This window comes from Akebia trifoliata, chromosome 3 (genome assembly GCF_017979445.1).
Source record: "Akebia trifoliata isolate Shusen 1 chromosome 3, ASM1797944v1, whole genome shotgun sequence".
NCBI classification, from domain to species: Eukaryota; Viridiplantae; Streptophyta; class Magnoliopsida; order Ranunculales; family Lardizabalaceae; genus Akebia; species Akebia trifoliata.
In genome coordinates this window covers 4,855,656-4,881,841 of record NC_141377.1, presented here as the reverse complement: position 1 = coordinate 4,881,841, position 26,186 = coordinate 4,855,656, and the positions used below count along the sequence as shown (strand labels likewise).

General features: G+C 34.6%; 1 protein-coding gene across 7 annotated transcripts; it reads right to left on the bottom strand.

Moving 5' to 3' along the window:
- Positions 1–563: 563 nt before the first annotated feature.
- Positions 564–25,914, bottom strand: LOC147405672 (ARM repeat superfamily protein). 7 transcript variants are annotated; one of them, XM_086433465.1, is made up of 23 exons: positions 25,545–25,914; positions 23,005–23,055; positions 22,624–22,925; positions 22,223–22,284; positions 22,049–22,121; positions 21,430–21,552; positions 21,138–21,307; positions 20,288–20,437; positions 17,563–17,709; positions 15,876–15,936; positions 13,720–14,045; positions 12,551–12,682; positions 11,321–11,440; positions 10,468–10,554; positions 9,852–9,980; positions 9,530–9,662; positions 9,208–9,333; positions 7,853–7,987; positions 5,653–5,804; positions 5,287–5,427; positions 3,659–3,982; positions 2,416–2,560; positions 564–1,037 (listed from the first exon to the last, which is right to left on the bottom strand). In XM_086433465.1, the coding sequence occupies exons 4-22, from the start codon at positions 22,277–22,279 to the stop codon at positions 2,477–2,479; spliced, it is 2,670 nt and encodes an 889-aa protein (XP_086289591.1). In that variant the 5' UTR covers positions 22,280–22,284; positions 22,624–22,925; positions 23,005–23,055; positions 25,545–25,914; the 3' UTR covers positions 564–1,037; positions 2,416–2,476. The 7 variants fall into 7 exon arrangements, with proteins under 7 accessions (XP_086289591.1, XP_086289592.1, XP_086289589.1 ...); XM_086433466.1 differs by lacking the exon at positions 23,005–23,055; XM_086433463.1 differs by lacking the exons at positions 22,624–22,925; positions 23,005–23,055 and adding an exon at positions 1,946–2,070 and having other exon boundaries at positions 564–1,052.
- Positions 25,915–26,186: the final 272 nt, after the last annotated feature.

The following is a 26,186-nucleotide window of genomic DNA, read 5'->3' as shown; positions in this document are numbered from 1 at the left end:
TTAGTTGCACACAACCCATTACCAATTGCACTCCACAACTTAAAAAATTCCCCCTGCACTTCATTTGGATGATTTGACACCAAAAAAATAAAAATATTGCCCTCCTTTTCTTCTTCCCCAACAATACCCACATAAATTATTTTTAGTTCAATCCATTCTGTATAAGTCTAATCTATTATCAAATATTACAAATCCCTTGTAATCACCATGTATCTAAAGTGATAAACCAAGGAAGGATTGGTTTTGACGATTTATCATGCTTAAGAAACTGGTTGGAATTGAAGATGAATTAAGCCCCTAAATTATAAGATTATCATATAATGAAATGCAGTTAGTAGTTAAAATCAATTTTAATAATTTTTTTTTAATTTTAAAGTGGAACCAACAACTAGTAGTGTGCAACTAGTCCCTTTTTTAAAGCTAACTTTTTTTTTTTTTCAACTCATACTTCATCCTTCACCATAGTTCAGACTAATAGATTTTTATTTTTTATTTTGATAAGTATAAAATATTATTGATGGGGAGACAAGATGCCCTCAACAGAATAAAACAAAAGCGCAAGATTATTATGGAATAACACGAATGGATTCCAATTTAAGAGTAACCACTGGCCTGGTTCTGAAATTTATAAATAAAATAAAATAAAATAAATGTAATCCGCAAGTTATAGGTCTTGCTCAATCATACATTTAACTTAATGGGCAAATACATCTCTAACTTTCTTTACAAGGTTTCCTAGACTTCAATGGCTATATACATTGAAATCATTAGCCCCTCAAGTCTGCTAGTGTCAATTCAAAATTGCAGACTTGATGAGAAGTTGGAAAATAGTCCCTACTGTTTCTGCTGGAAACTAACATTTGGAGCTGTAAATGTATAACAATGTGAAACGGATTAGCCAACTTAAGCCACTGCTCAAGAATCAAGAATGCTTGTTGACAATCTTCCCTGCAGATCCCCACCGTTGATGAAAACATAACATTCGTTAATCTCTATTGCAACACTGCTTTGTTATCCGCAAAGTTGTTCTCGAATCACTGGGTCAAGGAAAACTGAGGTGAGATATTAGTATAGTAGCAGTTTCCGGTAGAAGCTATTCAATAAACTACTAAAATGGTTCGTTGGAGTTTTTTCACAAACATGACGTTTGTGATCTATAAAACACAACCAAGAAAAATAAAATATTGTTCGTACCACAACACTATATACCATTGAAAACACTCGACCTCGATCAAGCCATGACCTCATCAAATCAAAACAATTAAAGGTATAGACTTTTGTTGTTCAGCATTGAAGTGCTGAAAAACTTGAATCATATTTCTCTCAGTTCTATTGAGGTCCCTAGCTCATTATGCCAATTGGTTCCAAATATTTTCTAAAATTGATTTAGAAGTAGATATCATCAAATCCGTATGAGATCCTGAGATAAATGGAAGATGGCTATCCAATGCACCAAGTACCTTCATGAGGGTCATTTTAAAAATTGAGGCCTTTAATAGGAATTTTTGTTTTTGTTTACTTGGATGATATTTTGGTTAATACTTCGGACAAGGAGATGCATGAACAACATAAGTGTGGATTGTTTGGAATTTTACAACAAGAGACTCTACGTGAGCCTAGAGAAGTGCTGTGTTCTTATCAAGCTGAGTTCGTCTGTAATTCTTGAAGAAACCACTCATTGGGATGTAAACCTTTAGAAGTTGTTTATGGATGAAAGGCATCTCATGAACTTGATTTGGTACCAGTCTACCAAATCATGAAAAAATTAAGATGCCTAAGAAATGGCCTAGAACATTCATGAGATCCATGATCAAGTACGTAAGTGTTTGGAAGCAAGTAATGCTATGTACAAGGCTAATACTGATACCCATCAAAGATGTAAAAACTTCAGAGAGGCTGATGAAGTAATGGTGTATCTATAAAAAATAAGATTCCTGATTCATACCTATCACAAGTTAAAACTCAAGAAGATTGGCTCATGCATTATTGAGACTATCCACATCTTCAACATATCCGATTTGTTCGAGCACCTCTGATGATCACTATAACTTGGGAATAGTTTATTCCGACCTGAAGGTCATGCGTACAACAAAATGTGGATGTATCACACCTTAGCAAATAAGTTATTTTAGTAAGTTATCATGCCAAGTGTGGGCATAATGGGGAAGGTCTAAAAGGTAATGGTATTTTACTTTGATCTTTGGAGTCACGTTAAGTTTTTATTGCACTTAGTTTTCCAACATGGGTTAGTTGCATTATATTTTTTTTATAGGTGGGTTTCCTTGGTGACATGCACGTGATAAAATGAATTTAAGATAACTGAATGCTACTTCTTCATGAAACTATGATTTGAATATGCAAGCCACCCAAAAACAAGAGTAACAATATGTTCAAGATAACAGTTCAAAGACTTACATGTGCCAGTCATTCTATTCCTGAAATTCTTTTGAGACCATCAGCCATTTGAGCAATGTAATCAACCTGTTGTCGTCTTCAGTTGATCAAATGCAAGCTGTATTTTGTGTCTCTCTTCAAGACTCAAGTTGCTTTCATTTGATGACTGCATGAAAGACAAAGAGGAGAACCAGTAAATTAGGTGCAAATGATTTAAGGATAAAGAATTCGAAATGTGGAAATAAAGAACTGAAAATTTTTAAGTTCAAAAACTTCGCCGGCGGGGGGGTGGGCAAAAAAATTCTCTCTCTCGACTTCTATTTGAAAAACATGATTAACAATAAAAGTCGTCTCTGCTGACTTCTTTTTCAGGTATAACTCGAACGGGGAATCAGTTGATCATGTTCTCATTCATTGTAGTTTTGCCAGCAAAGTTTGGTCTTACTTTCTATCCTTGTTCCAAATCTCTGGGTGTCATCCTTGCTTACCCAATTATTTCAAAGTTGGAAGTCCTCGACTCCATCTGGCAGAGAGAATTTTGTGGAAACTTGTTCCCTTTGCAGTTTGCTGGGACTTATGGAAGGAAAGGAACTGAAGAATCTTTGAAGGGAAGGAAAACTCAACCCAGGAAGTTGTTATATGTATTATAGGTTTTCATGGTCAGAGCTTCATCTGAGTCCAAATCCTACTAAGAGGTGTAAACAGTTTAGAGAGTTCAAAGGTTTTTCTTTGAGGACTTTATGTTTAGATGGGATTTGGTTTGTAAAGGTAGGAATTAGTCTTGTTTGTAGTTCTTCTTCATGGAGCCATCTTGTCCTCCTTTAATAAAATCGTTTCACTGATAAATAAATAAAAATTGTTCTCAGCGAAGATATATGATAGACCATCTCCATACAGACAAGCAGAGACAGTTAAAACATGACATAGTCCACCAGGATAGTCTAAAAGTGCAAAATGACCGGTCAGTATTATACCTTGTGGTACATATTTACCACACTTATTTGTGAAGGTTTCAAATTTTATTTAAGAACACCTTTGGGTGATTATATGGCAATTAATTTTCCTTGCACCTTAGATATGAACCAATAGATAATTTTAAAATATCAGTGTCACTAGTTATCATGCTCCCACTTAAGCAAGTAATCTAGTTCTATGCAGCAAACAAAAATTGCATCTGCTTTCAAGTGTACAAAATAAATATTTAGATAGCCAAAGTTAAAGAAAACTCAGTAGTTATAAAAGACTTTGAGATCCAATGGCGTACCTGAACAGATGGTATGTTCTGCAAAATCTGCCTGATTTCTGCCTTACATGAAGAAAGACATTGCTGGATTTTCACATCCTTATGCATGAATAGGATGATAGAAGCAATTGCACTGATCCTACTTGGCTGGTCAAGTGCATGTTGGGTGCCACGATGAGAAGTAACAGATGAATTATTTACGGCTATTGATGATCCCATTAAGTTCAACACCACACTTAAAAGTCTTTCACTTCGATTGAATAGGATGAAACAAGGTAGGAGATAGTATTTGCATATGCGTATCCGGTCACTGTCTGTAGACTCATCACTGTTTTCTGGAATGTACTACACCAATTCAAAAAAAAAAGGTTGATAATTATCTTGTTCCACCAATATTTGAAAACAAAATAAAAATAAAAATGAGAATAATACGATTGAAGTTCTCAACATACTCGAGAAATTAACCTGAATTGAAGAAAACCATGTTCTAGAGGAAGCGAGACAAGGAATATACACGAGGACAAAAGGATAACCTTACAAGTAACTTGATATATCATCACAAACAAGTATCAACACCTATCAATCAATCCAACTTTGTAGAACATACAACCGAACGAGTGCTAGTATGGGACCGTCCCACAAACATAGATTAGCATTGGGAAGTGCCGACCTAATCAACTTGCTTAACTTGTCAAAACCCAGGACCATGCCTCCCCTAGTCACTTTGCTACCAGATGGCGCTGCAGGGTACATACGAGAGTGAGCGGGACCTTTACTAACCCCCATATTTTATTCAAACTTTGTTCTTACATTCAAAGGCCACAACACAAACTCAGTATCAGACTAAGTTGTATCGATTCTCCAGTGATATCCACCATTTCCATGAAGGAGACTCTCCCTCATCTGTGATGGAGTTCTTCTAAGAACGCTGCCCCCCTCTTTTTTCTCACCTTATATCTAATGAAGGACAAATTAAGACAAATGTCTCCTGGTCGATCTCTTTCAACCCATGAAAAGCAATCCTAAAAGCACTGAACATTTGTATGAACCACAGATAAAAGGGATCACCCATTCGTTAGAAAGCTTCAAGGCCTCCTCAAGAATTATTGACCTATGCAAGAGAATGGTGATTGGACCTTTCTCTCAAAGGTTGTGATTCATGCTCTGCACTAGCAAAGAAAACAGTCCTACCAAAACAAAAGGATGAAGAAAATGGGGGTTTTCATACTGTATGCCACCATGATTAATCTTCCAATAGCTTGACCCATTTCAACCTGTGGAAGGAGAGGCATGACAGTCTTCCAATGGAAGGCGAACCCTCTCTTAGATGTTTTTTTACATGCATCTTAGGTCTTATTTACTTTTGATGTAAGCAGTTTCCTGAGTTTAAGGGGCTACTGTAATTTTTTTTTTCCTAAGGATTCTTTTACTTAGGTAGGAGCTTGTATCTTGCAACAGCTTGGGTAGTTATAGATAGTTGTCAGGTTGTCAAATTGTATTGTTTTATTCTCGTCTAGGTAGGCTTCTCAACCTCCTTTTAGCTCTTTTTTTTCTTCGTTTCAACAAAATTTATACTTATCAACAATAAGAAAAAAAGATCGAGCTTGTGAAAATATTAGTTGCAAATTTTGGAGAAGTTGAAGACTTACATAAGCAGCATCGATCAAATAACCCATAAGGGAGTTGCCTAAATTTGGAACACTCTCCTCAGACAATTTTGTTGGCCTGGAGTCCAGCAAAGCAAGCACTTTGAGCATGGAACACATGTTGTCCAAAGGTGGCCTGAGGGACTGAAATTCCAAAAAGACAATACTGTAAGAGGCATACACTTCAAGTTTGCAGGATAAATCCACCAAAAATAAATCAGGCGGCAACAAAAAGTATTTTGGGGAAATAATTAAATGTAAAGATGATAACATATTCAAGCAATCCACACAAATTTTACATTCAGATGATCAAGAATAATGAAAACTGAAAAGAGACATAATAAAAAGGAGATAGTTTAGTCAATCTACCATCTCATAGAGCATAATTTTCTGTAACATCTGAAGAACAAGAGCATCATCACCCATCTGAGACAGGTAAGAACAGATCACACGGGTAATGGCCTTAAAAGTTCTACGATTTGAGTTTTTTTCACCAGTCTCCATAACATTGTATTGCTTTTCTGCAAATATAGCAACCATCAGTCATATTGGAACTAAACTGACAAGAAAGTTCTGGATCTGAGAAGTAAATGAGAATCTCTCTCAGAGGAACACTCAATAAAATCGCAGTAAAGAATTATTCCCCGACACTATTTATTGCTTATCATCTTTTCCAAAAATATTCAGTGTTTCCAACCATTTTAGATACATGCATGCTTTGTCAGAAGTTAGAGAATTATTAAAAACAAGAGAATGACAGAGAAAAGGTCAATCTAATGTAAAATACAGATTCAAGGATGTGGAGTACAGATATAGGGGCTGCAGACTAGATATTGTTTTATGAGAAGATTTTTTTTTTGTTTTTTTGATAGGTCAGCTGGACTTGAACCATGATCTCAAAGTTGCATTATAACATGTTAACCAACGTAGCTGTGTCTAGGCCCAATTTCACCAAAAAATTATTAGTTAAAATCTCCTGAGCAACGTGCAATCCTCACTCTTAGCACTGAACCACTATGAACCCTCACTAAATATCTGATTTACAATTCCCATTAGCCACATAAATTTTATACCCCATATGTATCATGAAATACAGAGTAGATGGTACTGCTTAGGTAAGATCTTGACAACATCTGTACTATTATAATGAGAGAAGGCAAAGTAGAAGTGGTTTGACACTAAATTTTGGATCCCATAAACGCCCCCACCTTTACATTTAAACTTAATATAATCAAGGTCATTTTGGTCAATGATCAAGAAAATTGCAACCCAAGTTCCTACAAATAACATTGATTAGTTTTCAAATTTACAAAAATATCCTTTTTACTATGTAATATTCAAAACCCTTTAGTCAATGTTTTAAATTACTGATAAGTCTTTCTGATACATACATGTGCGTTTGCACATGCCACCAGAATGTTTAATGTTCTCACTCCCACAGTAGATGTTTGAGTGTTCAATTCCAAGAGAACTGCCATTACAAGGATCGTGCTTTCTGGGTTAATATGATAGCAAAGAAAGATTGCTCTTCGGGGCCATCTTGTCCCCCTTTTAATAAAATTTAAACTTATCAAAAAAACATTGTCAATCTATGTAACACGAACATGAAACTGATAGGATTTTTAGCCATGTCAGACACGTATAGACATACGGACACACCCCATGCACTTAAGTGTACCATAGTACCACACTTTAGTGGTTTACTATAAAAAATGACTTCTAAAAGAGGGTTGTTGTAATCAGCCTCCAATAAACTAGTTTATTAAGTTGCTTTACACAACCATGATTTGATATTAGAAATCTACGTTTACTAGGTCATGGTGTATAGAAGTGTTTTCTTCTTCTAATTTTACTTTTAAAAAAAACTTCTGAATATATGTTTATGGACGAGTTGACTCTCAGTTTTCTCAAAGGTGCCATGTCAGACACCTTGTATCCATGTTGGACACCAGTGCACCATGTCCATGTCCTTGTTAGATAGCTCTCAAGTAATTAACATGTACAGGACATTTCTCAAACAGCTATGCACCTATGGTCATTGTTTTGTTGTTCTGTATTTGTCCTGAGTATCAGTGTCCATCAGCCAGTAGCTTCAAAGGCAACAAAATTTGTTTTATAATATCAGCAAGAAAACCAACAGAAGGACATAGATTGACAAACATCTATCGGTATGGAAAAAAGAAGATAACTTCCTTTATTGGCTCAGAAAATGGATTCCATATTGCTTGGAGGAGACACCTTGCACTCAATGAATGTGACTGGTTTTTAGTGTTAGAACTTAGAACCATCTCACAGTAGCATTCCTAACTAAAAACCATGGCTGAATCATCAAAATGGTGATGAGCTATACAACATTGACAGAGCAGATTATGGCTCATTTCATCAGTTATAATAAAAAGCATGCTTTCCAGTAGCTAACTGATGTGCATAATAATATATTTTGTAACTTAGGAATACTTCCCCTAATTTTGTATGTTCTCTTATACGTCATTATAATAGATCCTTATTTCCTATTATGGTAAAAGTTGTTAAGGGGAATTTTTTGGCAAAATAACTGATGGAAATTTACCCGGAAAAACTTTGAAACGCGCAAGTAGTGTGATGAGAAAACTGATATGGTCTCCAATCTGGATGTGTCCAGCTTTATAGGATGACTGCAGAACCTCTATGATTCGAAGTAATATGAATGGGTCCAAACTTTCACCTGTTGTTCAAGTGGCAAGGGAATGAGAAAAACAAATTTCATTTTCAAAATATCACATCATATAAGTTATGGCAGACGTAGAGCCATCACCTAATAAAGTTAAACCAATCAAGTATATGATATTGACCATAGACTAGGTGTCCTACTCAGTGTCATTAAAGAGAAATTCAACTTTTCCCTTTCTTTCATTTCTCTTTTTTACGTGGATGAAGTTCCAACTTTTTCTGTGACTCACGTTTCATCTTGACTTTCTTTCCAAGGGTGGAATAATATAAATCTATTGAGAAAATTTTAATATATTGGCCTGCCCAAGAGTGATTACTCTTGCACGTGAAGCCAATTCTATATTGCACCAACCCAATTTGGTCATGTATGTTGACATAACAATAAACTAGGTTACAATAAAGGGTAAATTACCATTTCGTGAGCCGAATCTACAATTCGGGCTAACTGTTCATTTTAATTACCAAAATGTGAACGTGCGAAACCACAGGTTTTTCAACTGACGAGATTGCAGGTTTAAAGTGACAAACTCCCTGGTTTGTTTAGTGGTGATCTCACTAAAAGTAGCGAAATCTGTGAGATTGTCACTTTAAACCTGCAAAATTGTCTCTTTAAAACCTCTGATATCGTTACCGTTCACGTTTTGGTAATTAAAATGAACATTGAGCCTGAATCATAAATTCGTCAAAAGTTGGTCACGTTTTCGTAAATATCTCTTCAATAAATGTAGCATAGCATGAACAACTAGGTATCACAATATTTAACACTAACATAAAGCTTTCCAAAGAAACGAGGAAAAAATACAAAATGTGAAAAGAAAGTATTTTACAACGAAGAAGACATTTTTTATTTTTATTTTTATTTTCTGCATGTAAATGTCTACAAAGTTTTTAGTTGAACATAGTATGAGCCATAAAACATTAGTGTCTTAAGTTTCCTGCTCGCAAGCAAAATTATGTAATTCAGATTTTCACTGAGAAAAGGCAGTCAATTCAACTCTTAATCACCAAATCAGTAAGTGCTCCTTCTTCTTTTGTCTTTTCTTTGATAAGTAAAATTTTATTGCAAAAGGAAATGAAGAGGAGGTCAAGGAGACCTACCTCAAGAAAGCAAAGAAAACAGAAGAAGTCACTCACCCATTACATAAAGTTCTGTCATCGGATAAGAAATAAAAATAAAAATTCATAAAGAGGAATCTATTTAACTGTAGTACTCACATAGGCAACAGGAAGCTAAAGACTTGAGCAGAAGTGAATCCAAAGTGGAGAAGTAATACAAGGAACAAACGGCAAGTTCTTGGCAATCTCTAGGGAGCTTTATGAAAGGCCCATATTCTATACCGCCTTCAAAAAAAGAGGTGATGACCAAGAAAGAAGCTAAGCAATATGGCCAAGTATGGATAGATTTACATACTTTTACTAATGCCACACCAAGATGTGTGCTAATTCTTTGGTGATTTACATACGAATTGGGGTGGAGTTAGCAAAACTTGGTGTGGCAATAGAATCTCTAAATTTAATTAACAAACACTTCTGTTACCTTGATCCTTGCTCTCATCAAGAAATGTACAGTAAAACCCTCGCAACAAATGCTGCATGTTATCATACTCCCAAGCAAGAGAAGAATTCATGGGAACACGTTGACCTAGGCGAAGTTGAAGATGCAAAACAACCTACAAGGAACATTACATTTCAAAATAAAAATTAGCAGATGTTTAAACATGAAGCAAAGCCAACACAACGATCAGCACTGAATAAAGCGCCTGATTCATACTTGTTCATAATTGTCAAAGGAGACTTGGATGTGAGTGGAGCACCAATCTGTTAGTAGAATCAAATGATAGAATGAAATAAAAGCATACCTTAGAAGAAGAAGGGTGTTTACTGCCCAATTGGATCAGCAACTCAGAAAGCTCTTGTATCCAAGTAATCTGATGGCCTAATATCCCCAGATCACTAGTATCTAATAACAACGTACCTTCCATGTGTGACTTGCAACAGAAAGAAAACGGGTCAACACTTCTGAATTGTGTGCACTAAAAGATAGTGACAAAATTCTCCAATTTTTTGAAAAAGTCATGATTAATTCACGCTTCTTTCAAATCGAGATTTAATCCTGACTTATTCACAAAGCTCTGAAAAGTATATTTTTCTATTACATTTTATAAGAAATTTTGTTTAATATTGTATTAAGTAACAATATATTTTTATTTTATTACCAATTTCTCCTCGATTTTTTTCTGAATTTTGCCCCCTTTTTTTTCGAATTTTCTTTCTGCAGTATTTTTCTGAATCCCGACTTTGTCACCATGCACTACAGAACTTCTGAAATGCATGTGCTAAAGTCCTAAACACTCATGTGAGTAAACAGAATGGTGTTTTATCCCAAAATATGATCCCTTTTACGAGTGGTAAGCAAGCTGACAGAAAGCATTACTGAAAAAGAAAAGAAGAAAGGTTAAGGAGCAAGAAGCTTACAGGGAGTAGCATTTTCTCTATTGCAGATAGGCAAGCCAATTTCAGGGAGGACTCCGGTTTGCATTCTTTAAATGCTTTAGTAAATGCCTGCAATCAAGTTTATAAAATTTATTCTCTGTGAAAATATTATATAGCATTATTTTGGAAAGGAAATTTTAGATTTTTGAGAATGACGAACTGGAATATTTTAAGACTAACATAATTGAAGAGATGCATTGATTACTGGAATTCATAGCTTTACAAGAAAAAGTATACAACAGATCAGGGCCAGACAGATGTCACCTTGAGATTAGTGTTAAGCTGGGACGAGGAACTTATCCCTCCTGCACTAGCGAATTATTATTAACAGGAAAAGTGGTACCTCGTTCGGGAGAAGATATGAGGGGTGGATTCGGGCTGACAGCGTGAATTGCAAAAAATGGATAATCATTGGTACCTAAGATCAAGGGATTGATCGTAGATGTGTAGCGGCAAGAAAGTGTCAAATAAGGGTTTAGAGAGGTAAGACCTATAAATATGAAGTGGATATGCTAAGTTTAGGGTAAAATTCCTAAAACTTTATTGAGCATTGAACTTAAGCATTGGAGATTGTTTGGCAGGTACCACACTAGTGTCTGATGGCGAAGAAAATGGTCAAGTACAGACACAAAGCATTGCAGATTTCAAGGTGTTAGTGGTAACGGAAAATCACTACACAGTATCTATGCAATTTGCAACAAAATAAGCAGAAAATCACTTTGCATTTATAATTCAAGAATGCAAAATAGACCAAGAGCATGCCATTTTAAACGTCACTAATAAGCTTGACCTCTAAAAAGGGAACATGTGTGATTTGAAAGCAAACAAATCGAACCTGTAGAAGGCGGAACTTCCAATTGCTAGTCGCTTGTGATACAAGTTTGGGAATAAATGGAAGCAACGACACTAAATGCTTTTCACGGAGTGCTTTACTAGATCGCGTATTACCAAAAATCTGCAAAAGATGATAATTAAAATGGTTATTATGAAGATGACTTGATGATGATAAAATACATGTTATTTTACACCAATCAATACAGCCATAAGCAAGAAACATTAATTTACAAACACCTAAGAAGGGGAACCTAGCATTATAATATCAATACAATAAATTAATTTTAAAAAACATAAAAAATACTACTGGTATTGTCAAATTATTGGATTTGAGACTAACTATGGTAATAGGCAAGCCAACTTCTCATGCCAAACCAAAGTAAAGTCAACCTCTACAGAAATAAACTTAAATTTGATCATATTTGAGTAAAATTTGTTTGACACTCATAGGAAAAAGATTTCAGACTAGATCTTATGTGTCTTGTCATGCAAAGAACCACAACCAAGCTTCCTGGAGTTGAAGTGTGGAGTTCAGCAGAACTAAACTCAGTTGTAAGCATAAAGAGGGCATTAACTAACATTTAAGGGCAGTATGTGCTACACTCTCTATCATAATCCAAACATGCTAGGACAAGCCTCATTGACCATAATAGGACTTAACCTGTGGTCCATGTAAATGTAGCACTAATCATCTCACTGCTAACTACTAAAGAGGATATAATTGAAAGAAAAGAAGAAAAAGAACATGAAATAAGTATATTTCAAAATATGGATACTGTAAAATGAGTCCAAATACACATTGAGGGCCAAACAATGAAAATGCCAGACAAATGTATCTAGTCACTCTCTAGAGTTCATAATACAAGGATTCCAATTGAAGTCACAAATTGTGTGGATGGTACAATTCTCCTGTTTAGACTTACCATGTTAGTTCAATACGAGGAGTGCAGCCAAAGAGATCCTAAAGTAAGAAGTAGACAAAGTAATGCTGTCCAAGAAACAATGTTTTTTTTATGGGTAAGCTGGACTTGAACCCACGACCTCAAAGTTGTTTTCCAATGTGTCAAACCAACTGAGCTATGGGTCTAAGCCCAAGAAACCATGCTCATCTTACAGTAGATATACAATATAGGAATCTGAGAATGATAATTACATCAACAATTCAGGAGAAAATCATGGAATCACCACATATTCATATAGTGAACTCGTGATATGAAGGAATGAAGCCAACCTGCCCTGACAGTGCATTTTCTATAAACTTAAGGAACTTTTCCATCAAAATAGCAGGAGTGTCGATCCATGCACTAATGTGCAGAAAGATTTCAGTAATTCCAACATTCAAGATGTAATATCTGTCATCATCCTGACACGAGGCACATAATTAGTCCAAATCAAGCTACAAGAACTCCAGTAAGTGAACTATAAAAGAATGATTAAAAAGCAAATAATTCTGCAAATAAAAAAAAAAAAAACAATTTCCCACGTGGAAGGACAGGATGAGCTGTAACAGTTTTGCGAAAAAAAAAAATAATTTATCATAAATGTATAATATGACAGATAAGTTGCATATAATTTAGAAACCGGCCAATATGATTTCAAATCATACAAAAGTCTGCATCCATAAAAGCAAGATGACACATAAAAGAATGTTTATATTAAAGACAGAACTGCTAAAAATAGTATTAGATCCCAATTGTTTCTCTTTTGAATATTTTATAGCCAAGAGGAATGAGAGGCTTCACTAACTAGGTGGGTGATAAATTAGGAACATAAAATACTAAATAGGAAAAAACATAATGTGCCATGCTCAACTGAAAAAATTGAAACAAAAAATTCACAACCAACTGAAAATGAAATTGAGGTTATCCACAAGGGTGATTTCCAACCATCCAAAATTTAACGTTGCTCAAACATAAGCTATAACACAAATCGATTAAACTTAAAAGGGCACTAGAGTTTGCCCGTGCTGAAAAACAATAAAGTTTGGAAGGGTATTATTGAAAAAGGGGGGGAAAGAAGAAAGGCAATAAATTTAGGGGTATGATTGAACAAGGGGGGAAAAGAAAGAAATATAATGAAGTTGGAGGGGTGTCCTTAGAAAGGGATAAAAGAGAGAAGGTAAAGTTGGAAGGGTAATCTTGAAAAGTAATAGATGAGGAAAGAGAATAAAGTAAAAGATTTTTCTCGAGACCCATAGGGAGATTAAATCCCAGCCCTCTTTATTTAGAGGATAAAGGGAGTGGGGTCCACAGTTGTGCTTTACAATATAGATGGTACAGTAATGCGTGTCGATATTTGGAGATTACGAATGAAGATGACAGTGGTAAAACTATAAAAGATCGTAGTGAACACAAAACCACTTGTGAACAAACGTGAATATCACATGAACAAAGGGCCCACCTTTTCTGTAGGGTGATGCACTGAGCTAAGAGGAAACAATTCAAACAATTTCTTCATTAATATGAGAATGGTAGTCTCTCTCTGCTCTGTTGAATCAGGTCCTTCATGCATATAAGTAACAGAAACTCCAAAACCTGTTTGGTGCTTCTCAACCCCATAGAAAAAAATTTTGACTGCAAGATCTATGCTTTGGAGTACACATGACATGCAATCAAATGTCTGAGCATCAGCTAGTGGCATCACACGAGCCAATGGAGCAAGCTCTTGGAAACAGTTGACCAGAACTTGCATAAGGTCTTCTAGTTTCTTGTCTATGGAAGAAACACCTACACAACAAGTTATTAATTTATTATATTAAAGTAAACCAATAATATACAGAATGATTAAAAATACATTAGTGAATGAATCATTCAGTAAATCCTCCCCAAAACTGAATATGACTTGACTAACAAACAACATAAGGAAAATAAATGCAAATGACCCTTCTAAAAAAATGTTAAGACTTAGCTTTAACAAGTTTATATGGATATTTTAAACATAACATGCCATGTTGCAACACTTCAGAGGTACAAGTGATAAGTATAATCCATAAGCTAGCAAAGGATAATATGAACTATTTTAGGGCCAAAAGTGGCTAAGACTCGAGAAATTCCAAAGCAAGGGTAGCACCTAAGTACAAGATTCCAGCAAGTCAGTAGCCATGATGTAAATTAATTAGGTTGGTTTTGGGGCAGCTTTTAAGCATCCCCCCATCAAAAGCTCTTTCCGGAGTCAATCATTTTTCATGGTGGCTTCTGGATTCTCACAAAAGCAAGAAGCCAGAAGTTGAAGGTGCCAGGACCGCTTAAATTCTTTCTTTTGCAACGAACCGGGCTTGATGAAAATTAGTATTCTGGGACAAAAATGTCCCCTTTACTTAGTCAATGACTAAACTGCCTCAAACTACTTCTAGGTTATCTCATTCATCTTGTCTTCACTCTTCACACATCTAGAAGCTATTTTTTAGTTGATTCCACCAAATGCCCCACAGCTTCTGGAAATGATTCTAGAGCCCAAAAAGCACTTTCCTGAACACTGTCGCCAAAAGTTGGTGTTGTAACGAATAGATGCGGATCCATTTGATTGAAAGCAGAGTTACACCAAATAGGGCCTTAAAAGCCAGAATGAGACTAAAGGGTATGGGGAAGAAATCATTTAAGAGTTTGAAATTCATAAAATAAAAATCTTCAGATGTAAAAATATTATAATCTAATTAAAAGTCAAGCTAGGTCAGATAAAGAATGAGTCTGAGCACCAAGTAAATTTTGGATTCAAGTCCAAAGGGAAGATCATGGGCAACAAATTACATAGGAAAACTGGGAGATATTTATAACTTTGAACACATTATGATACACATTACATCCAACTGAGAAATTCGTAGGTGAACCTAAGATGTTGCGATTGGGATACAATGTACATTTCTTTAAGATGCTTATGTATTCCCTCATTCTCAACTATAGAGATTTTTAGACATTGCTGCAAACTGTAACTTTAAGTGGAGCCAAGGCATAAATTTCAATGAGGGGGGCCCTTGGCGTAATGTTACAGCTGACATAGTGATTAGCTATTAAGCACGATAAGGGGTGAATGAAAAGGTAGAATTTTTTATGGATGCTTACCGAGACAAAGAAGTTGAGATGGATGAAGGGGGAAACTAGGAAAAATTGAACTCAAACAAATAAATTCATGAAAATATAGGTGAAGTCCAAATAGGTGATAAAATAAAGAAGAGTCAATTGAAATGGTTGCAATTCTTTCTCACTGGTACAGTAATCGGTATTCATTGCATGAATTTAGAAGATAGGATTGATGGAGGAATATAACTAATGCACCGATCCCATATAATTGGGATAAGGCTTATGATGACGACAATGAATAAATGAATAAAGAAAACTTTGCAATCTGAGTGAAAATCAAATATCTTTCTCTGCTACTTTTCCTTGATCTGCCTTTTTTTATATATAAACAATGGCAAAAACTGAGTAATCAGAAAACTTTGCCAAATCAAAATCAGAAAAATACTGAGTAACTTTTGAATGGGCGTATTCAACTCTCTTTGAGCAAAATAACAAAAATACCATAATCAAGGATAAGGGATAATAAATAATTTTACATACCAGAGTGTTCTTTAGGCATCTCGCTCTCAAAAGCATGTAGTGACCCTCGTGCATCAGTATTCTAATAATGTAAAAGGAAGAGCATAAGAACCAAATAGGCAACCAAAAATTTCATGCATTCATTAGCAAATCCATTTCAATAGGCTTTCTAAGAAGTTCACAAGAATGAGATAAAGAAATAAATGGCACAAAATAGGAATAATAAAGCACATACAATAAAAATAAAGGTCCTGATACCACCATATCAATTTACTTTATGTCTCGTTAATGGTGCATGATTTTGTTAATCTGACCATCTTATTAGTGGACCTTAGGCTTGATCTGAGGATTTGTTTTAACAATCCAATATATAATTTTTTCTCTAGATTTTTACCCATTGCATTTCTGGAAATTCAAAAAGAAAATGATTGGTTTGAAGGTTAGGATCTTAGTTGCAGGAAATTCTTATATAAGATGACACTCCCATTCTAGAACTGTTTCCACTGTCCCGACTGGAGAGCGCTTAGGACTACTAGTTCTGAGATGAAAAAACCATGAACTTGTTAGAGAGAGTCTCTAATCACTAAACACGAATCATGGAATTATATAGTTTTTGTGTTCTTTATTGTGAAGTATGAATCTATGTATTCATATATGATGTAATTGAATAATAGAAATATAACATCTCTGATTAACTTTTTGATAGTATTTCCTCATTGATTAATCGTATATAGTTTTCTTTAATCCTTTAATCATGCCTTGTATATGTTCACCATTTCACTTCGACATCTCAGTATTTGAATTCACCAAAAGTTACTAGGAGAAATCATTGGCCTGAATTTTCAAGAAGAAGAAATAAGGATGCAGAAGGCATCCTTTTTCAACCTTTGAAAGCCTATGAGTGAATAATAGCAAATTTGAAAGTTTTGGGATGCATTCAAGTCTCTAAGGAGGCATCTACTTAACTGACTACCTGATCCATAGCTGTGTAAATATAAATTAAATGTGAATATTCTAACATGATAAGAGCAATTGCTATGTCAAAGCATCGAATACAAAACATGGCGCAAATAAATGAATGTCAATTAGCAGGTTATGCATAGCAAATATGACAGCAACATCACTGATGTGTTAGCTGAAATCATATTTTATTTTAGTTGCTTGGCTTTATTGCGAACTTTTTTTAGGGTAATAATAAGTTTGTTGGAAATTAGTTTGAAAAGATCAAATAAATGGAAAATTAAAAAATCAAAGTTTTATTTTTATACACTTCAACATGAGATCCCAATTGGCCCCTTAAGATTTGTAACCTAATTCAATTATGTGACATTGGGAATGTTTAACTCTCAAGAAGGGATCCAGACCCTTCTTTAACATTGTGAGTGATAATAACTCTGAAGAAGTGATTCAGACCTTTTCATTCAGATGCATTAACGTGCTAATATTTTAAATCATGATAACCAAATTTTTTTCTTTCAGCCAAATTTCTATTTTGACAAATAACCTTCTTCAAGTCAAATACAATATAAGATGAAACTGAGGCCTCATAAACAGAACTCTAGAAAAGAATGTGTTCTATGGTCCAAGTCATAATACACAGCCAAATTGATCACCTAACCATAGTGTGGACATGGTAAACTAACACCAAAGATTACAAGCATATCAACATTTCACAGATAACTACAAAAATTTGCAAACTTAGCATTACTTTTTCATGTGATAGATCAACTTCTCTCTCAACATGCGGTAACAAAGACAAGCAGCGAACCAACCCGACAAGAGAAATCTTTAGTTTAGTCTTGTCCTGTAAGTAGATGTGGTTCTTTCGCAAAATATCCTCATAATTTTGGAGAACCTGTTAGATGCAAAAGGTTGCCGAAACTTAGCAAAATCACGCATGCCAAAACCAAGAAAAGTGAACATATTCAATTACAATGAGAATATGAAATCATACAATATGACTATACTCACAAACAAATACAATTAAAAGGAAGCTTTTATAAGACAGCAGTAAGACCAGCGACACTTTATCGAACTGAATGTTGGGTAGTCAGGCCGCATCATTTTAATAAATTGAGTGTAGTAGAATGAAGATGTTGAGATGGATGAGTGGAAAGCTAAGAAAGACAAAATTAGAAATGTCCGAATACAAGAAAATGTAGGAGCAGCTCAATAAACAATAAACTAAGAGAAAATCATTGACATGGCTTGGGCACGCTCACCTAAGGCCTATTACAACATGGCTAGATAGAATATAGAAGTTTACACTGATAAAGAAAAGGAGTATAAAAGTTGAACTGTTGAAGGTTCTAAAAGAGCGATAGGAAGACCCTAAAGAAAGTGGATTGAGATATAGCAAGCAGATATGAACACACTTTCAATAAGAGAAGACATGGCTCTAGACAAAATTTAGTGGAGGAACATGATTCTTTTAGCCGATCCCAAATCTTTGGGATAAGGCTATGATGATGACGAATGACACACAAATACGGAACCCCAAAATTGAGAACAATTCAGAGTACCATACTCAATAGCAAATACAATATGAACAGTGGGACCTAGTCTTCATAATATTATTTTTAAAAAAGTCAACTTAATAAACTGAAGAAAATATATGAAGCCAGATAAAGTTCAAGAGACAGAAGGCCAAACTACGGAGAGATTACTCTTGCAAATATATGATTCCTTGCTTGAATATAACCATACCAGTCATGTCCTATTTGTTGCAAGTGTATATAGTTAGACTAGTAGTGCGAAACTCTAACATCTACAAGTTTGCTGACATAAATTACTAAACCTGTTAAGGCATTGGTAACTATCAAAAAATATCCCTGAGATATAAGTTAGAAAAACAACTAGTCCTGATAAGAGTTCCAACTGCACAATGCCAATCAGACCTGAGACCAGGCTTGGTTGTATTTTCCTGCCTCCACTTGGTCTTCTAGTGTGATCTCAAAATCTGATACAAAGTTAGGTTAGGGGCACATTGAACCCAAGCTCGGGTTTGTTGGGCTTGGGTTGAGTTGTCCAAACGACTGAAGATGAAGTTGGGTTGACCCCAACCAAGCTCAAGTTGCACCTCTACTCCCAAGTAACCAATTTCAAAACTAACAGTATATCATGTCATAAAGCTGTCCGGATCGGCGATCAAGCTTCATTTTAAACTCTTTTATGTAGAACTTAACCAATACAAGAAACTGTTGATTTTTAAAATAATAGATCACAGCACAAAGGCATCCAGATCCTCATACTTGACGTCATCTAAAGCAAGGAAAAGTCAGCCAGAATGCAAGTTAGTGTCGCATTCTATATTCATGGACCATGTTCCCACCAAAATCTGAAATAGCAGATCTCCGTTCCTGTAATCCTTCTCACTAAAATTTAGTCATTTCCGATGTAGGACAGTAGTTGCAAATCTTTCTTCTTTTTTTATAAATAAATTTTTTGTTCAAACAAAAAGCAAAGATGACCAACCGAAAGAAAGCAAAAAAAAACTAGTTACAACAAAGAGAATCCTAGTGAAAAACAAAATCTTCAAAGAATTCACCCTTGAATTTTGTGCATAACTTGCACCAAAAGAACAACAGCCCCAAAATACTCAAAACAACATCTTCATCCAAAGAAGCAACCCCTTTGAAAATTCTCCTATTCCTTTCCAACCACAGTCCTCAGGTAGTAGCGAAAGGAAGGAACCTACAAAGGATTTTCTTTCTTCCCGTGAACATGGATGAATCCCAACTTTGGAATGAAGATAACAATGAATTAGGGGATGCCTGAAAGATTTTGAAGAGCCCGAGGAAATGAGACCGAATGGAATAGGATAACTAACAATGCAACATGATATGGTCCACGAACTCACCATTCGCGTTACAAAGATAGCGAAAGTTTGGAGTAACAAAACCACGCTGAATTAAATGATTTAGAGTGGGTAACTTGTCAAGAGTCGCTAACCAAGTGAAGAAGCGTACTTTTGAAGGAAACTAGTTGCAAATCTTGGCAATTGGACAAAGGTTACAGGAGATTAGTTAAGAACTGAGTATGCATTTGGATCAGCTGATCAAAGTAACATGCTATACAGTCAATTATATGCTATTCAATTGTGAAAAATATATATACAGATTGATGAATTATGGGAGAAAATATACAAAATGCCTTCAAATAAAACAACACTCAGTCCCAAATCACACCCGCAGAGATCAACTGACAGAAGGTTTATATACAAAACTAGCCCAATTTCAAAGGAAAATGTTACATAATGAGTACCAAAAAGACTTGCAATAACTAATACTATTTGAGCGGTGGAATCAATGAAAAGTTGAGAACAGACAGAAGTACTCTGGTGACAGAGAAAAGAATGTAGATAGTTGTATCGCATATATAGAGTGTCCACCACTATAAATAATGACATTATATTAAGAGAATGAATAACATACCTTTTCAGCATACAATAGAAACGAAGATGGGTAGTGCTGGACAACAAGGTCAAAAAATTTGAAAGCCATCAACCGAATATCAACAGCTAAATGTGTCATAGCATTAAAAATATAGGCCATTATCAAGGAAGTGAAAGGCCCTGGGATTTCCTGAAAAAGAAAAGAGATAACCAACTATTCTAAGTAAAATATACATGCTATAACCCAGTTAATTACTAGCTAAGACAAAAGAGAAGCACATAATGTATTCATTTTTGAAGATTAAGAAAAATGATGTTTGGGATGATATACAATCCAATTTTGTTAAACTTTTGACATAGAAACATTCCCTAGGTGTACAGTAGATATCGTCCCCCTTTATAAAAATCTATATAATAAAACACAACGGTGGACCCCACTCCTTTGTCTCTATCTTTATACTTCCCGTAAACAACATATCTCGATGACGATTGTCCCTCCTTTGTCTTCTCTCTTCTTCCCCTTTCAAGAATATCCCCAAATTTATTATCTTTTCTATTCTACCCCTTTCCAAAAACACCCCTACAAGTTTATATATTCCAATAATACCCCTCCAAATTTATTTTCTTTCCTCTTTTACCCGCTAAACCCAAAAAGGGGATGCTCGTGTCTTTTCTCTTCTACCCCTTTCCATCTATTCAAGCCCTTCAACTGCACCCATCCAAATGAAAATGAAAGGAAGAAGCATATGAAGGCACATCTTGTGGTAACTGATTAACGAACTCAATTGTGGAATCATAAGAACGTGTTACAGAGAAGCAAAGCAGAAGAACATGCCCATCTATGGAACAGGTACGTACCTATGTAAAAGAATAAAGAATTGATAAATTACCTCTTTAGAGCCAGGGAAAATTACTGTCTTCAGAAGTTGATAAAGTGTCTCACGAACAACTTTATCATCATCACTGATGCGTTCACGCAGCTTCTCTATTATGGCAAGCTTGTGTAACCTCAATTCTGATGGATATTTAAGGGCTAAATCCTTAATACCAATCAATGCATCTTCATCAAAGAAAGAAAATTTCATATAAGCATCTTAGTCCAGTTACTCTAGTACAAAAGTTAGAAGCCAATCATGGAAGTAAAATCTATAGATAGAGATTAACATTTACAAGTTATACTACCTTTGCGAACTTTGGAATTGTGATGAGATGTTTGCTGAAGGAGCTCTTTCAATGTCAACCCCTTTTTGCTCACAGCTAAGCCTACTCTCTCTGATGCCACACTCTGTTCAGGAAGAACAATTGCTGCTCGTATCCATATTAACAAAATTAATATTCATTAATTATTTGATGGGCTTCAATTTGGTTAATTTGAATAAATTCATGAAAGTTATATATAAAAATCAGGAAGATGTGGGAAATATACAAATGATGTTTTTTGGATTTCTTACCAAAACTCATCATCTTCAACCTCCCTATAAATCCTATCTTGTTCTTGAGATTTGAATGTTGAAGAAAATAAACTTTTGAGGGTGAAGGGCAAAAACGTTATCATATTCCACAATTAATAGATAAATCATCAATTCACCAATTTAATTAGCTAGTCCCTTATTCGGAGTATTTTGAAAATTCTCTTTTGTGACTATGCCCTTATCACATGTAACAATATTTTCATTGTTAATGACTAGCACAAGACTTAATAATGTAGTGCTAAACAAATATTGTAAAAAACAGTGCAAACAAACTAATGATTGCTTAGAGAAGAATTCCTACAACAACAGCATTGGTTGGCAACACTTACCTTTGGATTTGATTTCAGTGTTAGTAGCATTCTTTGGGGGTGGCAACTTACGACCGATCTTCCGCTTAATTTTCTGCATGAATGGATATGAGGAGGAAAAGTTCCTGATTAATAGAACAAAACTATAATAACTTTAAATGTTGGGAAGGGGGAGAGGGGCGAGTATTTGGTTACTTTGAAGTCTACACCGCGCTTTTGCTGCTTCTTTGAAGGTGGCTTTGAACGTACCATAGTTTCTAAATATATTTAAAAAAAAAAAAAGGTTACAAACACACTGAGATTAGAATAAAAATTCAGCATAAAAATATGATTAATTCACTAAAAAGGTCCCAAACTCTAGATCTAAGCAAAGGTCTCCAAGATGAAAAAAAAAATAACAACAAAAACCTTGGAATAGAGCTCTTGCGAATGATTGAAACGGTCTTTAAGCTCATAATTGTTTACTAATACGCATAGAAGCACTAGCAATCATGTGTGAGTGAGACCGAATTGAAGAACTAAATCTTCCATTTAACATGGATGTTGTCTCCATTTTCATCCAAAAGAAGATATAAAGATGTTTTAGGATAACTTACAGAGTCTGGAGGGAGAGATAGAGAGAGATAGAGAGGCAATTGATGTTGGTGCCTGGTGGTGATGAAGTGGCGAGAGAGAGAGAGTTATTTCAGTGGTGATTAATAGAAAACATCGACAGGCCTTTGTGTTTCGAACTTACTATTCTGAATGATGTATGAAGTACAAAACAAAAGTGACTTAGCCTATGTGGATAGCGGAGCTAGAAGTACTCTGAGAAAGAGCGAGAGTTGAAGTACTTTTGAAGAAGCTAGATAAGTACTTTGGGATACGATATGCACTTTGGAACCAGCTCCGAGAAGTACTGTCAGAATTACTCTTAGGTTAGATTGGTACTTGAGAACTACTCCGACTTATAGTAAAAAATAAAAATACCAAAATACCTTATAGTCAACCAGTTACTATTTTCTGCCCCCCTAATGTTAAATAACATCCTGAACACGTTTTGTGAGTTGTGAACCATAAAAATTATTATAATATCCATTTAAACACAGGCTATTGTAAAATTTTCTCAAAATTTTGGCAAAACCTCCCCTGGAAATTGAAGTTATGTAAATATCACTTGTAGGCAACTTTCTTTTTATACTCACAGTCCCAAACAACACAAATCAAACTCTCACCCCTTACTCTTTGCTTCCAAACAGACTTCATACTGATTTAATTTCAAACTTACTAGGTTGAAGAATTGAAGTTATCCTTTTTAATGAAAATAAAGGAAGATAATGAAAGAAGTGTTTACTCTCGTGGGGATGATCCCATGTGTGACCCTAGAAACCTTTGCCTTATTTATTCTTATTCCAATTGCTTAAGATGAACCATCCTCATCACACATTCCTAACATGTTTATCCTTAACAGAAAAAGAAAAAAAAAAAAAAAAAGAGCAAAAAAAAAAAAAAAAACTTGAACCCCAAATTTCAATCCAAGAACAAATTCTTTTTTCTTTTTTTGTATCAGTTAAATTTAAGAACAAACTCAACAACCCAATGTCACAAATCATGAATCCTTAACTTCAGATCTATTTTGATAACCTATTAGATCAATTCTAGATCACCATGTCCTAATCCCATTAGAACCCAATCCAATTGTTATTGGATCAGATTCAAATCCTAATATTGAAATCCAACAAAAACCCTATCCAACAAGGGTCCTATCTAATACTCTTATTGGTGGTTAATCCAATCCTTATCAATTGATCCTAAAACCCACAAGTAGGTTTCTAGCACTCAATCCAAGGTATAACTACAAGATTCAATGATGGAGTTGAATTGATGCAAATAGGTAGGGACCACCTTAGATTGTTTATTGGGTTCCAACAGAAAAACCTCGACTGATTTTATTTCATCCAAAATCACTAAAAAATGATTATAAACTAAAATAAAACCATAGGTGCCATATATTCTTGGAAAAGAAGTAAGATTACGAGGTTAGATTAAATGAACTTGCACAAGTTGTAATTGGAATCAACAGTTGTGGATGGATGTGATCCTCTTAGGAATTTTTACAAACAACTAGTGCACATTAGTCAGAAAGTAAAGAAAATCTACAAAATCAGACAGTAATTCTGTAGAAATTTTGGCAACATTTCCTCTTAAAAATGGACATAAGAAAATTTTCTAATAAACAAAATACATGCATAATTAATGTTGATAATGCACCCAGAATGCAAAAAAATGACCAAAATACCATTATTAATATATAATTACACTAAATATATATTAAAAAATTATAAAAATTATTATTTTAATTTTAAAAAGTTTATAATTCTATAAAAAATTATAAATTTTTTATAATTCTATAGAAATTTCGGTAACATCTCCTTTTAAAAATTAACATATGAAATTTTCCTGATAAACAAAATACCTGCATAATACGCAATCCAACATCCACATTACATCATATATAGATAACACATTCACATAATATCTCATTTATATTCCGACATTATTTAAACATAATAACCATAACTAATATAATAAGTAAAACTGAAATAAATAAAAATATGAAAAATATACATCCAACAAATGCATACAAGATATAGTTTTCATTCTTCTTACTTGCTTCCGTCACTTTACCTTGAGTAACATTATCATTAAAATTTGAAATCCAACAGATATTACAAACTACATCAAAATATCGGATATTCGAATAGATTATCGAATACCCGATAATATTTGATTTGATTTGATTCAAGCTACATTAGGTTTTCGATTTTATTTTTTCCAATTAGAATTTGAAATCCAACAGATATTACAAACTACATCAAAATATCGAGTATTCGATTAGATTATCGAATACCCGATAATATTCGATTTGATTCAAGCTACATTAGGATTTTGATTTTGTTTTTTCTAATTCGAATTTGAAATCCAACAGATATTATAAACTACATTAAAATATCGGGTATTCGATTAGATTATTGAATACCCGATAATATTCGATTCGATTTGTAAAATAAAAATTATAAATTTATAAATTAGATTATCGGATACCCGATAATATTCGATTTATAAAAAAAAAATTATAAATTTATAAAATAGATTGTTGAATACCCGATAACATTCGATTCAATTTATAATTTTTTTTTTTAATTTTATAAAAGTATAAATTAGATTATCGAATACAAGATAACATTCGATTCAATTTATAATAAAAAAATTTATATAAATTTATAAATTAGATCATCGAATACATGATAACGTTGGATTCAATTAAAAAAAAAAAAACAATTATAAATTTATAAATTACACTATTGAATACCCATAACATTCGATTATCAGTCAACCAAAACCCTTGATTTTGACGATGAAAAAAATATTGAAATTTATAACAAACCTCAATCAAAACCTTTGATTTTGAAGATGAAAATCAAGGGTTTCTTTGGCTAAGGTTGAGGGGAAAGAGAGAGAGAGAGAGAGAGGATACCTGAACGATCGCCGCAGGTGTGCTGTGTGAGGCTCTGTCGAGAGAGGAGAAGCTGGTGTCGAGATCGGCTACCGTTGGGCGTGCTGTGTGAGCCTCTGCCGAGAACAGCTGCGTGCTATGTGAGGTGCTGTCGAGAAGAGGAGAGGGACCTGTGTCGAGAAGAAGAGAGAGAGAGAGAGAGAGAGAGAGAGCTGTGCGTGTTCGAGCTTTTGTCGACAGCGAAGAGAAGAAGAGAAGAAGAGCAGAAGAGAGAGCGAGAGAGAGAGAGAGTGTGCTGTGTGAGAGAGCTGTGCGAGAGAGTCAGGGTTTCGTCGAGAGAGAAGATGGGGGGTATTTACGTCTTTTCGCCTCAACCGTTATTCGGTGTTTGCTTCTCCCAAAAAAAAAAAAAAGGGTCTGTCGCATGTTTTTTAAACTCGGTATCGCGTCTCGTCTCGTTCAGATCCGATACCGAGTTGACTCAGACGATCTGTCTCGTCTCGTTTTGTGACATTGAGACAATGATTTTTAATCATTTAAAAATTTTGAAAATTTTACAAATGATCCCTATTAAAAATGAACCAGAAAAAATATAAAATTAAAAAAAAAATGATTTGAGGGTGAAAGAATGGAGAGTTGAGACTTTAACTCATTTATCTCGAT

Bases quoted from the DNA above. Each gene is read 5' to 3' on its own strand.
- LOC147405672 (XM_086433465.1), bottom strand. From the start codon at position 22,279: ATGGTACGTTCAAAGCCACCTTCAAAGAAGCAGCAAAAGCGCGGTGTA. The intron at 20,438-21,137 runs GTAATTTATCAA...TTTCTTTTTCAG, and splicing joins TTTTCCCTGGCTCTAAAGAG to GAAATCCCAGGGCCTTTCAC. The intron at 3,983-5,286 runs GTAAGTCTTCAA...GAATTGGTGTAG, and splicing joins ATTTGATCGATGCTGCTTAT to TACATTCCAGAAAACAGTGA.